Source organism: Alternaria metachromatica, assembly GCF_023757995.1.
Source record: "Alternaria metachromatica strain BMP 0045 chromosome Unknown scaffold_6, whole genome shotgun sequence".
Lineage (NCBI taxonomy): Eukaryota > Fungi > Ascomycota > Dothideomycetes > Pleosporales > Pleosporaceae > Alternaria > Alternaria metachromatica.
Window position 1 is genome coordinate 1,319,257 of NW_026055497.1, and position 15,612 is coordinate 1,334,868.

Consider the following 15,612-nt stretch of genomic DNA (forward strand, 5'->3'; position numbering starts at 1 on the left):
AGATCAAGACACTCCGAAGCCCCCACTTTCCGATACGTGACCGACATCATACTGGAACAACATCTTGGTCGGAACACGAGGAAGGGGTCTTGGTTACTGTACCAGAAATGCAAGGCAAGCAATATACCTGCCACTGCAATCCTTCTACGTCATTCGTGGGAAAACCACACCCCTGGTAGAAGTAAGAGCACGCACGCATAACTCATTGCACTCCCGCACACATCCTGCAGCCCAGCCAGCCACCCCAGCTTACCCGAGCTCGGAGCCGCCGCAATCCCATCCCTCCCTTCCCTTCCCCCATCACATCACGCACCCTCGCTCTATACCAGGGTAATCTTATCATCTGCATCTCTTACCTCGTATATCCCGCCAATTCGCCAAAAGGCTTGGGTCATAATGGCAGGCCCCCAGTCTACTAACTACTAACTTGGTTCCGGCAGCGGTTCTTCTTTTCTCTCCGCATATGCGCCGTTGATCCGCCCCTTCTGCACTGCTGCTCTCTCCACGCTCGTATGACGTGTGCCATTCTGTGCACCAAGCTCCACGGTACAGTGACGCCGGATGGAAGGGTCTCCGTGGAATAATGCCGCGCCTTATATGTACGCTGTACATTCGCTTCACCTCAACCTCTTCGTCTGTCTGGCGAATCGCTTAGGTGTACACCGTACCATATACTCATCTCGCTCAGTCGCTCACGCGCGCCTTTATGCACACGCGAATGCATGCTATCCATACACTAAAGCCGCAAGCGAGGACTGCATTCTCTGTCTAGTCTGCTCGCTATTCGTCTCCTCATCGTCGATTTTCCGTGCGTTCATTTCTGCCACCGGCCAATGAGTCTTGCTGCATTTTCTTAGTGAAAGCGACGGTGTGTTGTTAGAATGAGCTGTCAAGGGTAAGCGAAGGATTCTTGACAGTCGCAAGATGATGCGATGCGGGCTTAGCGCGGATCTATGATCTGAGCTGATCGCGTGGGTACAAAGATGGGGCTGGCGTTTGCAGAATGTTGGTCGCGATGGAGGGTGGTGACGTGGTTGTGACGGCTGGGAAGGCAGTGTGTGGCTCGGGTGAAGGGCTGGTGTATGGCTGTGTCGATGCCAGTGCGGTGTATTGTGCCGTATACGAACCGCTGGTCATGACCGTATGAGGTGTTGCCTATGGGAAATACTCCGTAATCGATACGCCGCTGCGAAGTCGCCCGGGTCAGATTCGCGGCCTCCAGTATATTGGTTGATACCTACTGCTAAGTTTGGAAAGCCAGGCAGCTCAAATGAGACGACGCCAGCATTCGATATTGCAACCGATCCCATAGATTACAGGAAGACCAGACAAAGAAGACGCCACATGTGAGAAGAAAGATCACCATATCGGTGCCTTTCGCGTTACTCCCAGGAATTGCTGAGACATCGCTACCTTCGTATGCCCTCAAGCTTTTCATGTTTATACATGCGTTACTTCATATATGCACCTTTCTCTATTTACTTACAATTCCGAACTACCTTTTCAACAAAATCTGCTTCATTGTATGCGCCATATCAGCAAGTTATCAACCGTGAATCGACATTATGAGACACTGCTGTTCTGTTGGCGTTTTGATTGACAACCTAAGATTATGATCCGGTGATATCCTCGATGCAACGAGAGAAGTGCCATTCTATGCGCATCAGCGGAGGCAAAATAGGGAAGATAACCACTGTGACATGGTGTTGTCTTGGGGTGTATACCTTGCGCTAGTAATATAGCTACGTAAAGGACAGACGACATAGCGAGCGGCCTGGATGACATGTCTTCCGCCACGTATACATCGTTGGTAGCAAGTGCCATTCTATGGATATTGCGCAGATAAACATTATCGGAATCTGGAAGTATGAGCGCAATATGCTTTCATTGGTATGTGTGGAAGTTCTATTTTTAGTGAGCGCGGAGTCTCAGTCCCAAATGCATTGCCAACTCTTCGATCTCGACTGTCACATCAATTGATTGAGTATCACAACTATTCGCGATCACTTGATCATCCGATGCAATTGCGCGTATTTGGCGAGGTACGTATAGCTCTATACCTGGGCTGCCTCGATGAATATGCACAAGTTATGTCGAGGCACTACTTGTCGATTGCTTCAGATGCGGAGAAGTTGCACGCTCGCCTGAAGAGTGAATTGAAGATACTGATGTAAAGATTCGGTGGTATGCGTACCTAGTACTGGCGAGCCGTCTTGCTCGGGTCAGGAGAAAAGGAGGAGTGGGATGCACGTTATCATACACAAATGTGGAGACTGAACATAGGAAACCAACAACATGTGTCAATTGGAGCTATAGTGAAACCCTTCAGATGGGTGATAACATCCGCTCATACCTGATTGTTGTGCGTGTTTGCTTCCTGTAAACAAACATTTCCAATTTCCACCATTCAGCTACTCTTCACGACCCCAGATATCCATATCTGACAACCACTCGAAACCTGGTAACTTATCCATGAAGCCAATCCCAAACTGTCGTTCACTATCCAGGACCCGTGTATAGGACTCAAGCATTTTCACATAAGCCTTTGACTCTGCGTTCGTGTGACGCCGTGGGTCATCCCGATTATACTCGACGACATCGAGGTCGCCAAGAATCTTGTCCTCACGGTTGTTGTTCAGGAACAGGGCAGCAGGGCCCAAGGCGTCTGGTACATCGGCCGTAAGATCGGCTATGAGTTGTTTGACTGGAACTGAAGGCCAGCTCGAGAACACCAAGGAATCGTCCCGGATGGCCAGAAAACCTTTAGGATCCGCCCCTGCTCGAATCATTCTTGGTAGTAGCTGCCCAAGCGCAATTCTGTCGAGGTGGGTGTAAGCAGGGTCTTGCGCATAGATCTCGATGGGATTTTCGAGCGGTATTCCTTCTGCCTCATAAAGTTGTGTGAGATCCTGAGCAATGAAAGAAGCAACCACGTGCTGTAATATCGAGCGAGCTCCCTTCCATTCCATGGTGTCCATAGTTCCCAGACCTATGCAGATAATGTTGGCGATCCGGGCCGTGTGTATGAGCTTTCGGAGGCTGTTGTGCAAGATAGCGCGCGCGCCACTGGAGCGCCATGCCTGTTCGTACCAATCGATTTTTGATTGTAGTTCCTCGACCTCGGGTTCACGGCATTTGTTTGTTGTTGGGTCATAGGTAACAACATGGCGAGGGCGTTGACGATCTCCATATTTTAGAAAGACTGGGAGCATAGGAAGGGCGCTGTCAGCTTGGAAAATGTCGGTAAGCTCATGAATCCCGTTGTATGCTAAGACAGGCTCTTCTCTTTCGATATGTTAGCATTGGAAACGAACAACACGTTGCATAAGCATCAGTAGCACATACCCGAAGGGAGGTAAACTTCCTTCTGGAAAGAAAACCGGCTTGCCATAGCAATCCAGCAGTGTGATATTCTGACCAAGGCGAGCTCGCGGGAGTTGATATGCAGCAAGGAAAAGCATGTAACGACTGTAGATCGGACGGCCCTCAAGTGACTCCGTGAAGGATTTGAGGTCTAGAACGGTCTGGGAACCGTTTGTGGATCCAATTCCGATTTCCTCAAGCACATCGGCGAGGGGCTCGTGGGTCTGGGCTGGAAGTGTCTCGTTGGCTGATCCCTGGAATTGTTGCGTGCCGATGGGACACATATCCCACCACATGGCGGCTGCTGGAGCGGCTGAGAAGTTCATTCCCGATGATGCAGGCTGCATGCCCCATGTGTTCTCCATTGTTGTTGTTTATCGTAGTGCTAGAAAATTTGGTATCGAATGAGACGTCGAGAACGATCGGAGTGGGTAGTTGGGAACCGTGACGGGCAATATGCTGACAATGGTGGAAGTGTGGGACGATGTTGTGCTGGGGTAACGATGTTGACAATGGGTTGATGATGATGCAGAGTGTAAGAGATGCGTGAGGATGGAAGTAGACACGACCCGAGCTTATGAGCAGATGCCTCATGTACGTATGCTACTGTCGCTGACGGTAATGTGAGGGAAGAACAAGCCTGGATCCAAAGGTTGGGCAAGATCGTACCACAGTATAGCCGATAAGTCCAAGTGGAAATGTTTCAATCGCCACTTGAACTGCTTTTGTAGCCATCAGAAGTATATTTCAGTTACCTTGCGATCCTTGAACTGCTTTGGTAGCCATCGGGAGTGTCTTTCAGGTACCTCGTGGTCCTTGAAGTGCTCTTGCGTATCATTCATCAAAAGTGTGGCTTCCGCGCAGCCGATCGCGATACCGTATGCAGGCTTCCACATCAAGTAGAAGCTGCGTATGAGATTACCACATCTTCCTTGGGAGGCAATGAGCGGGCGCAACGCGTAAGACACGCACATGCATCAATGCGAGTCTTCTGTGAACCGTCGCGAGACGTGACCCCTGGAGTAAGGCTGCTCGTACATGACCTGCATAGACTTTGCGGTCTTCAATGAAAGCGCGCTGAGGTAAGTTGGAAGGTGTAACTACTCTTGAGGTGGCTGCGGTGTTGCAGAGTAGGCACCCAGGGACGATGACGCGATCGCGCGAAAGTGGACCACTAGCGTCCTTTTCTGTCGCGTCGTTTCCACGTGACGCGTCTCTTACCCTTCAGCACTTCAGACGAGGGAAAACTAAAGAGGTGCGCCAAAGTCTCATTGCAACAAAGACACGAATCTTAACAGATTTTGGGGCAATAATCTTCTTAGCTTTTTTTTTCTAGATTTACTTCGTTGAGGTAGCTGTCCAGTCCTTCTCTTGGAAGGGTGCCAGGGCGGGCACCTTCGGGTCTGCATCGTCATATGGTCGCCAGCCTCATCCAGGCACACGTTCGCTGTCGAAGTGATCGAATAGACTCCTCCAGACACATATTACCTGTCAGTATCTGTGCAATCGGCCATAGCTTGGACGGTCTCGATTTTCACCTCGGCCTGGGCGTGTGTCGCCACCCGTGTAGCGCCTAGTATCAACGAAGAGAGGGATGCGCCTTTGACTTTGGCTAGACTCTTGGCTTGGTTTGGGCGGGTTATGAAATTTGTACCTTGGTCTGCGAGATGATTGTGACAGCTTTGAGGCGGTTTGCTGGAGTGCTGTTGGATGCTTCACCGCAGTACCGTGGTCGTTGTATCAAACTCGTAACGCGCCCGCTATAACATGAGATACATGATTTGAGCATTCAGCACTCCCAAGGAACATTGTGTAAGCCTTTTCCCTTCTTTGAAGCATGGAAGCATCGTAAACTCCAAACGCAGACCTCAGTATACGTAGTCCCAAAGCGGCCCTTGTATACTTGTGATGTACCGATACTTAATTGCTTTGTATGTGATGCATCAATCTTGATAATTTTCTAGACCCCAAAGCAATATGTTGTAACAACAAATATCAATGTCGTGCTTTCTCTGGCCGTTGCGGATGCTACGAGCGGAATCTATGTCCTCTAATACTCAACCACGGTGTACCCCGATATGGCCTTGACAAGGTATCCAATGCGTAAATGACAGTAGGTAGGGTAGCGACACTATCTACAGTGGGGAAAAGCAGGCCGAACCTTTGAAGGAGACTAACACTCTGGCCAAATTTTGTCCTAGCACGTCTAAATCGTTGTGATATTTGGAGTGCAAGACATCTGTGGAGTGGCATATAAGCTGCGACAATCCCCAGCCGCACATGTATGTTCAGCTGACCACATGTAAATCTATTTCAGCTCACAGCCATGTGCAGCACTGAGCCTCTGCTTACCAACATGCGGTCTTTGATGTCGAGATAGCATATACAATGCCTCGTTTCGTGGATAGGGTCTTGTGTACCTGCGGCAGTTATCGTTGCTAGCATCGGCTACAGGTACTTTGTTAGTAAGTCGCTCAATCCTTTTGTTGAGACTTTCGCGCGCTAACGCCGTTAGTGTTTGCGTGCCTTACGCTGTTCCGGCAGTAGTCCTGCAGACAGTGTTCTGGGGTATTCAAAGACGAAATTGTGGTACAAGTGACGGATGCGACGAGGAGCAACGAGCGTGGAAGTAGGAACACGCATATGATGCTCGGGCCTCAGGGTCTAGTTGTAACTGGGCGAGACGCGTGCGACACCGCAAGCCAGGTTTCGAAGCCTCTCGGGCTTTTGAGTTTGTCGCATCAGAGTCGCGTCGACAAGTTTCCTTTACCATGTTTCAGCGTGAGCCAATTAGGCATGTGCTCTGGTAAGCAGAGATACGGTGTGGGCGCAGGAAGGTATATCCGGCGAACATCAGGAATGCAGGGAGCCGAAGGGGACTAGGGCGGGCGAAAACCATGCAGACCCGTGGGTGGAATAATCAGAATCTGAACAATTTTAGTGCAGCCAGCGCGCGTATATACAAGCCGCCCCTCCACGCTCCCTTCCGTCTATCTGCCCTCGCTTTTTCAGTTTTTCTGTATTGTATAGACTCTCCACTCTTCCGTTGGGGCGTCTCTACATCCACGCTTGATACCCGGGGTTTTCACCCTCTCGCGCTGTTGGCACCGCTTACGCTTCAGCCGCCGCGAATAATTCCAGACCGTATCGATAAGCCCCTCCACCAAAAAGAAATCGCTCGTCGCAGATTCACAGCGCAGCACCACTCACCCCTACCGGCTTCTTTCGCAGATGCCGCACTCTGAGTCGCCGCCTATGGCTCCCGCTATTGTCGTCGACAAGGCCAGCGCAGCCCCTGCGCCCTCGCAGGAGGATGTCAACGCCTTCATCAGCAGCATCGTCACCGCAAAGACGTCGCACGCCTCGGTCGACGCCGCCTACGCCCTCACGACCCTCCTCCAGAACTCAGTAGGCTTCCGCGGCCTCACTGGCTATGGCATACTCGAGGAGATCAAGAAATCGGCGGCCAACAAGAAGGATGCCGTGCGGAGAGAGGGCGCCATGAACGCCCTCGGTGCCTTCTTCGAGCGCCTCCCGCGCACACAACGCCTGACAGAGGCCATCTTTCTCGTCCAGAACGAAGGGCTGGTACCCATGGTCCTTGACCTGCTGGCAGACAAGACTGGCTCGGTCAAGGAGTCGGCCAAGTACGCTCTCGACTCGCTGTTCGAGAACCTCAGCGCTGAGGCCAAGGTCTTTGGCCTCTTGCCTGTGCTGACCAAGTACCTGGGCAAGAAGTCCGGAAAGTGGCAGGGTGCTGCTTTCGCCTACGAACTCATCGGCCGCATGGCCGACAAGGCCAAGATGGGCATGGAGAGCCTCGAGGTCGAGAAGGAGAAGGATGTTCTCCGCGAGTCCATGGGCAAGAAGCTCGAGGGTCTCATCCCTATCGTCGAGGCCGGCATGCACGATCTCAAGAGCGAGGTAAGATTTCTCCCGCGCTATCTCACAGCCACCGTACTAACCACGAACAGGTCGCAAAGCAGTCTGTCAAGACGATGAACAGCCTCACCACCCTCCTCCAGAACGACGATATCGCGCCCCGGATACCCCTACTCGTCAAGGCCATCGAAGACCCCTCCACAACAAGTCTGCAGAAGGCCATCCACGCTCTCTCCCAGACCACCTTCGTCGCTATTGTCACATCACCCGTCCTTGCTATGGTCACACCTCTGCTTGAGCGCTCTCTGAACATGCCTTCCACATCACAGGAGGTCACCCGCCAGACTGTCGTCGTCGTCGAGAACTTGACCAAGCTCGTTCACGACCCTATCGAGGCCCGCGCCTTTTTGCCCAAGCTTCGCCCAGGTGTGCAGTCCGTCAAGGACCGCGCTTCCCTGCCTGAAGTCCGAGAGATCGGCCAGCGTGCGCTCGACGTTATCGAGAAGGCCATGGCCGACCCAGACCACAACATCGACAGCGGCGCCATCGCGAGGACACAACCATCGGATGTCCAGAAGGTCATCGAGAAGCAGATCACCGCTTCTGCCAACCTCCTTGACTTCCCCGGAGACGCGGAGGTCTTGGCTATCACCAAGAGGTACATCTCCGAGATGATTGCTGAGGTTGTTGATCAGCGCGAGCTTCAGCGCCTGCCAAAGCTCGTTGGCCCCTACTTTGAGCCTTTGCTCAACGCCGGGGACGCCGACAAGGTCGCAGAGGCCGTGCACCAGTTTTACGTGGACGAGGACCACCGCAAGTTCGGCCAGCCCGTCAAGGAGGATGACGGAGAGACGGAGATCGTCAACGCTGTCTTCTCACTAGGATACGGAGGCATGTTGCTCCTCTCGCACACCAACCTTCGCCTGCTCAAGGGCCACCGCTACGGTCTTTGCGGTCGCAACGGTGCTGGAAAGTCTACCCTCATGCGCAGTATCGCAAGCGGCAAGCTGGAAGGTTTCCCTTCTCAAGATGAAGTCAAGACATGCTTCGTCGAGCACAACCAGGGAGAAGACGCTGATCTCTCTATTCTTGAGTACATCGTTCGCGATCCGCGCTTCGCGGACGAGAGCCGAGAGCGTATCTCCGAGGTTCTCGAAGAGGTCGGCTTCACCGCTGGCCCCGAAGGCAGGCAGTCCGCCAAGGTCGGCTCTCTGTCCGGAGGATGGAAGATGAAGCTCGCTTTGGCCCGTGCTATGCTTATGCGCGCCGACGTGCTCCTCCTTGACGAGCCCACTAACCATCTGGATGTTGCCAATGTCGCTTGGCTCGGAAAGTACCTCAAGTCCCACACTGAGATCACTAGCTTGATCGTTTCTCACGACTCTGGTTTCCTCGACGAAGTCTGCACCGACATTTACCACTACGAGCAAAAGAAGCTGGTCTGCTACAAGGGCAACCTGGCTGATTTCGTTCGACAGAAGCCGGAAGCGAAGAGCTACTACACGCTCTCGGATACCCAGGTCAAATTCAAGTTCCCTCCTCCTGGTATCCTCACTGGTGTCAAGTCGAACACTCGCTCCATTCTGCGCATGACAAACTGCTCCTACACCTACCCTGGCGCTTCCAAGCCATCGCTCACCGATGCTTCTTGCAACTTGTCACTGTCATCCCGAGTCGCCATTATCGGTGCCAACGGTGCCGGTAAATCTACGCTCATCAAGATGCTTACTGGCGAGACCGTCCCTCAAGAAGGTACCGTCGAGAAGCACCCCAACTTGCGTATCGGTTACATCAAGCAGCACGCTCTTGAGCACGTCGAGATGCACATGGAGAAGACCCCCAACCAGTACCTCCAATGGCGTTACGCCAACGGTGACGATCGTGAGGTGCTCATGAAGCAGACACGTGTGCTCAGCGAGGAAGACAAGAAGCAGATGGAAACTCCCATCGATCTGGGCGATGGCTCAGGCCCCCGTAGGATCGAGGCACTCATTGGTCGTGCGAAGTACAAGAAGACCTTCCAGTACGAGGTCAAGTGGTTGCACATGCTGCCCAAATACAACACCCAAATCTCTCGTGAGACGCTTCTCGAGAAGGGCTTCTCCAAGCTTGTCCAGGAGTTCGACGATCACGAGTCGTCGCGTGAGGGTCTCGGTTACCGTGTCTTGGAGCCCAAGGTCATCTCCAAGCATTTCGAGGATCTCGGTATGGATCCTGAGATTGCGAACCACAACGAGATCTCTGGCCTTTCTGGAGGACAGAAGGTCAAGGTCGTGCTTGCCGGTGCCATGTGGAACAACCCCCATCTTCTCGTCTTGGACGAACCAACCAACTTCTTGGACCGCGACTCTCTCGGTGGTCTCGCTGTTGCTATCCGCGACTACAAGGGTGGTGTGATCATGATCTCGCATAACGAAGAATTCGTCGGTGCTCTCTGCCCCGAGCAGTGGCACGTCGCCGACGGTCGCGTCACGCACAAGGGCCACCTTGCCGTCAACATGGACCGTTTCGAGGACTCGCGCCCTGGATCCAGCAATGTTAGCAGCAACGTGAGCTCCGCTGCGCCGTCCACCACCGGTACTCCAGTCATGAGTGACGCCGAGGGCAACAAGGACGATATGAAGTTCAGGTCGAGGAAGAAGAAGAAGATGACCAAGAAGGAGCTCAAGGACCGTGAGGTCAGGCGTAGATTGAGGTACATTGATTGGTTGAACAGCCCCAAGGTATGTTTTTTCCCATTTCACCCACATCGATGCAGATAACTAACAATTTCACTAGGGTACTCCTCAGCCACCCAACACTGATGACGAGGCCGAGTAAATGTTGTTGCAACTGTTTCGGATTATGATCGCATTATGATATCTTAGACTATGCAGATTTGCATTGCTCGGCGTTTAATAGAGGCCTGGATGATTGACTGCATTTGCGTCACCGATAGATTTTGAACGTCTAGCTGCATCCTTATGATGAATCAAAAGCATTTCCTTTTCTTCAAGCTACAGTTTTATTCTTGATTTGCGTGAGTCTTGCTACTCTACATGAGCTACATTTGCCTATTGTGACGTGTGAGCACCAACGCTACCCGGTAGGGTCCAGCAATGTGAGAAGGTACCTAGAGTCGATACATCATACTGCCGCAGTAAGGTAACTACTCGGTGGACAAGTGATGCGTCTTAATTGTGCTTCTGCGTTCAATGATGTAGACGTTTACTGCAGAGCTGCTTGAGATGTCGTCGCGTGCATTGTTTCTGCTGTTCAGAATACCCAGTGCTTCAACTCCTACATACCAATCGGTCATATTTTCATTTGGCTTCTTCACTCGTTCATTAGTGCGGTGGTTCGATCGGTGGGTGCAGAACAGATTGCGTGCACTTCGCTCCTTCCACCTTCACTATCTCACCAATCTCATCAGTCCACCGCCCCACCCAACGAACACTCACGCTCCGCAAGTCGGACCCTGAAAAGCCCAAGGTGAGTATCGCCTCCCAACAGCTTTTGCCTAGCGGGATAGCAAACGCCTGCAGCTGCTCTCTCGCCTTGCTCCATATAAGCCCGCCTTTCTTCTCTTCCCCTTTCCATCACCTTCCCCCACCACCCCTCTCCACCATCAACCCCTCCACACTCTCGATATCACACACAACTACGACGACAGTACCTTCAAGTACGCTTCCATGAAGCTCATCACTGTCGCCCTCGCTGGGCTGGTGGCGCTCGTCGCTGCCTCGCCGGTAGAGACTACCACCGCTGCTGCGGCTTCCAAGTATGAGAACGATGATGCTCACACGTAAGTCGCCTCGCCTTTCGCTGATATTCTTAGAGGGTAGTATACTGACTGTCAACAGATACAAGTGCGACAGCGACAAATATGTCCTCTCTTGCCTCCGCTCGGGCACCTGCTCTTTCGTCGAGGCGTGCTCCTTCGCGTGCGCCGACAACAGCAAAGGTGCTTGGTGTACCGGTTCAGCTACTGATACCAGTGTTGAGGATCGAGCTGTTGGCGACCCTTCAGCCATGCACCTGAGCAATGACGAAGTCAAGTAGGTAACCTCCATCGTTGATCAGGGAACATTCAGTAATCTTATCGCTACAGGTACTCCTGCACCCACGACGAGTGGATCCTCGCCTGTCCTGTCAACGCCGCTTGTGCTACCATTGAGTATTGCCTGGTCAAATGCATCGCAAATGAGCGAGGTGCTGAGTGCTCGCCCGGTGCACCCGAGAAGCGTGACGTCGATTCCGATGTTCATATCGAGGACAAGAAGACCTACGAGTGCGCCAAGGATCGCACTGGTGTCTTGGTCTGCCAGTATGGCTTCTGCCAAACCGACCACTACTGCAAGAGGGGCTGGAAGTGTCGCGACAAGTGCAACTGCTGCAAGAAGCCCAACATGTTCGACCGAGACGTCGACGACGCCGACATCACTGAGGCACCTCCACGGTCCAAGGACGCATCTGGCAATGTAAGCACTCTCCTGCATTCTCACTGAGCTCGAAGAGATCTGAATTCCAGACTCGAGTTCGCTCCTATCTCACCTCCGTTGGCTACAATTTGTGTCGCCGATCTTTCTAGGTTGGAGTGTGCATCATCTTGGCAGTGTGTACTTGTTAAGATTTAGTTGCATGCATACTGCAGACTGAGACACGGATTTCTTCCACTTTGACCACTACATTACTCTCCCACAATGGCACATTGCTAACAAAAGTCTTCAGGCCCCCACCGTCGTCGAGTCGGACGCTTTGGCCAAGCGTGATCCTTCCTGTTCGCCTGGAACCTATACCTGCCTGGAATCCGCGACAACGGGTGCCTGGATCATGACCTGCGACTACAAGGGTGCGTGGCAGTACTCGTCGAACTGCGGTACTTTGAAGTGCCTCGAGCGATCCGATGGAGCCGCCCATTGCTGGAACCCGGGACCGGAGTGGAACACGGATCTGGCAGCCGCCAAGCGTGAGGCTTCTTGCATGCCTGGGACCTATTCCTGCGACAACGACGAATCAACGGATGACGCCTGGATCATGACCTGCGACTACCGGGGCAAGTGGGTGCAATCTGCCAACTGTGGCGATTTGAAGTGTCTCGCGCTATCCAATGGTGCCGCGCATTGCTGGAACCCAGGACCAGAGTGGAATACGGCAATTGCAGCTCGTGATGAACCATCGGAAGTTCCATCGGATGTCGCTCCATCTCAGTCCTGTGAGCCTGGAACATTTGGTTGCACCTTCAACTCTGCCACAGGAACGAGCTGGGTAATCACTTGTTCTCCGTCTGGAATCTGGTAAGTTCTGGATCTACGAAGTCTATTTGAGACATATACTGACTTAGTACCTCTACCTCTGCAGGCTGTGGTCATCCGACTGTGGTCAGGGACAGACCTGTGATCTAGCAGCTGACAGGAAATCTGCCCACTGCAGGCAGAATGCGAAGCCTACCATTGGAGCCCGCGACGAGCTTCTCCAAGTCCCATCAGAGCTGGCTCCATCTATGTCTTGCTCACCTGGAGCGTTCAACTGCGCCTATAGGAACGTGACTCAGACGGAATGGACTGTCACTTGCGAGCAGTCTGGATCCTACTGGCAGTGGTCTGCCGACTGCGGTAAGGGTTGGAAGTGCGTTTCGGACGGTCGTGTTGCACACTGCGTCCCAAAACAAGCTTTATTCGAAGCTTGGGAAGCTTGGGAGGCCACCCAGACCTCCACATCGACTCTCGAGGTTGAGGCTTCAGCAAAGGCTTGAGCGGAGTCTGAGATAACAGAGTAGAAGGATGTGAGATGAGAGCGATGGGTGCGCGCGGCCTTACGGATACGCCTGGTGGGTACGCCGACTCCTCCAAAAGCATGCAAGGCGCAGATGGCAGTCGCTAGTAGGGCTCTAACCACTCTTCATGACGTCGTTTCTGAAAATAACAATGAACGAGACACTTCCAATGCCTTGTTCCTTCTCTTGTGTTGCATGGGATATCTGAACAAGCGGTGACTGATCTTTTCGAGACCCGGTGAGCGAATAGTTGAGGATGATGTCGTGAGGCAGAAGGATGCGATCGATCGAATGCGACGTCGCTAATGGTTGGTGGCGCTAAGGATCTTATGCCGCGGATCTGAAGCTTAGCAGCTGCACAATAACGGTTTGGCTGCAAGCTGCATGGTGCGCTACATGTTTTTATGGTATCTATAGGAAAGGCACGCGAAAACGCGTCTATCTATCAAGTCTAATCAAGAAATGAAGTTTAAGAGCAAAGAGCCGACAGGAGCCCGTCGCGAGCAAAAGACCCCTTGGAAAACTGGCGGGGCTCACCCAGCACCTAGTCTCAGATCGACATCGCGTCCCTGCATACACTCGTCATACGTTAAAAAACAACCCTCTTCCAGCTGACCAAGAAACATGCACAGTAGCGCCAAACGTCTACCGCGGATTGTGGCTTGTAGGATATTGAAGATCTAGACTTTCCTCCCCTCCTCAGCTTCTTCTTCCTGCTGTGCACCTTCTACGAGCTTTTACTTTCGCAGATTAACCTTCCGCGGAGCTTCGTCTTCGTATCCAGGCAACAGCCACGATGTCGTTCATTGTCGAACATGCGAAACAGGCCGTCACCGACAAACAAACCAATGTCGTCATTTTCTCGGCCACGGCCATTGCCCTCTACGGGTATGACCAGGGAATGATGTCCCTCATCAACACGAATTATGACTACCTATCCACCATGGGCCTCCAGGATGAGTCACCAGTCGTGGGTGTGATCGTAGCGGTTTACTACCTCGGCTGCGCTGTCGGCGCTGTGCTCTTCTCCATGCTCGCTGATAAGTTGGGAAGGAAGAAGAGCATCTTTGCCAGTCTGGCAACAGCTAGTCTGGGAAATCTGATCATGTTCGTGGCTGGAATGGGCATGTTGGGAAAGAGCACGGAGATCGCATTGGGCGTTATGCTCGCTGGACGCGTGGTGATGGGATTGGGCGTTGGAGGAATCGACGCAGTCATTCCCACCTACTCCTCCGAGTTGAGCGCCGACGACTCTCGTGGCAAAGCGCTGGCCCAGGAATTCCAGTCCAACATCTTCGGTCTCGTAATGGCCTTTGGTATCAATTTGCTTGTTACCATCCTCCTTGGAAAGCAAAATCAGTGGGCGTGGCGCGTTCCTATCATTGTCATGCAGGTCTACCCCGTTCTGTTGATGGCATTTGTTGAACGCCTTCCGGAATCACCGCGTTGGTTCATCTTCCATGATCGCCAGGAGGATGCGAAGAAGGCATTGGACGACATCTATGGAGATGAGGGCAAGGAGAAGCTTGATGAGCTACTTGAACAGCACGAGAAGGAGAAGGATATCAAGGTTGGGTACATGGATATGCTCACCCCCGGCCACGAGCAGTTCCATCCTACTATGGTCACAGTGATGTGCCAGGTCAACCAGGCGCTTACGGGTTACGGTGCAGTTAGTGTGTACGGGCCGCAGATCTTTGAGGTAAGTTGTGTCTATGATCAGAGTGGTGCGGTTTGGCTCAATACTAACATGTGAAAACAGCTCCTAGGCTTCTCAGTCCGCAACTCTGAATACCTCACCCTTGGCAACTACGTGTCCTACTTCTTCCTCATGACGCTCGCTTGGCTCTTGATCGATGCTATGGGCCGACGCAAGATTATGATTCACAGTTCTGTCATCCTTGCCACTTCTTTCGCACTTCTCGGTGTTTTCGGTGGCTTAGCAGCAAACTCTGAGCCCATGAACATTCCCATTATCGTCCCCGGAATCATTGGAACCGTAATTTTGTTCGTCGCCACCGGCGCTTTCGGAATCGGCTGGCTCTCAACCGTGTGGTTGTTCCCCACTGAGGTCTTCCCGACCACCGCTCGCGCCCAAGGCACCGCTATCTCCGTCATCATTTGGGGCTTTGCCAACTTCGCCATTACCTTCCTCACGCCCGTCCTGTTCAACAACCTCGACTACTGGATTTTTGTCGTCTTCGCTGCAACCAATGCTTTCGCTGGACTATGGACGTACTTCTATCTCCCGGAGACTGGTGGCAGGACATTCGACGAGAACATGGACTTCTTCAAAGAGGCGGGTGAGCAAGGAACATGGAGGGTTGGCAAAGTGGGTAAGGGCGAGTGGAAGAAGATGTACTATCCCGATGCTGAGGGAGGTGATGCCGTAGAAGCGGAACGCGTACCGCTGTTGCAGCGGGTGGAAGACCAAGTTCCTAGCGTGGAACAGTCTAGACAGCCCAGCCCGCAACGGGAACAATAGAGAAAGGCAGCCCAGCCTTCTATGACGAGGGGGTTTCGAGGAACCCCTTGCGGCATAGTAAAAGCGGCGCAAAAGGTAAGTTATGCAGGTCAACTTTATTCAGGGCTGCGCTGACGTCACCATCAAC

At 52.7% G+C, this 15,612-nt stretch overlaps 3 protein-coding genes across 3 annotated transcripts; all 3 read left to right on the forward strand.

Annotated features, from left to right (window-relative positions):
* Window positions 1–6,618: 6,618 nt before the first annotated feature.
* J4E83_003999 (uncharacterized protein) lies at window positions 6,619–10,065 on the forward strand (the record flags this gene model as incomplete). The annotated part of the gene is made up of 3 exons (XM_049330931.1): window positions 6,619–7,287; window positions 7,338–9,968; window positions 10,024–10,065. 3 exons carry the CDS (start codon window positions 6,619–6,621, stop codon window positions 10,063–10,065), a joined length of 3,342 nt encoding a protein of 1,113 aa, XP_049190348.1.
* Window positions 10,066–11,269: 1,204 nt separating this feature from the next.
* J4E83_004000 (uncharacterized protein) lies at window positions 11,270–11,732 on the forward strand (the record flags this gene model as incomplete). The annotated part of the gene is made up of 2 exons (XM_049330932.1): window positions 11,270–11,277; window positions 11,336–11,732. The coding sequence occupies 2 exons, from the start codon at window positions 11,270–11,272 to the stop codon at window positions 11,730–11,732; spliced, it is 405 nt and encodes a 134-aa protein (XP_049190349.1).
* A 2,064-nt stretch (window positions 11,733–13,796) lies between these two features.
* J4E83_004001 (uncharacterized protein) lies at window positions 13,797–15,485 on the forward strand (the record flags this gene model as incomplete). The annotated part of the gene is made up of 2 exons (XM_049330933.1): window positions 13,797–14,702; window positions 14,763–15,485. 2 exons carry the CDS (start codon window positions 13,797–13,799, stop codon window positions 15,483–15,485), a joined length of 1,629 nt encoding a protein of 542 aa, XP_049190350.1.
* Between the last annotated feature and the right edge of the window lie 127 nt (window positions 15,486–15,612).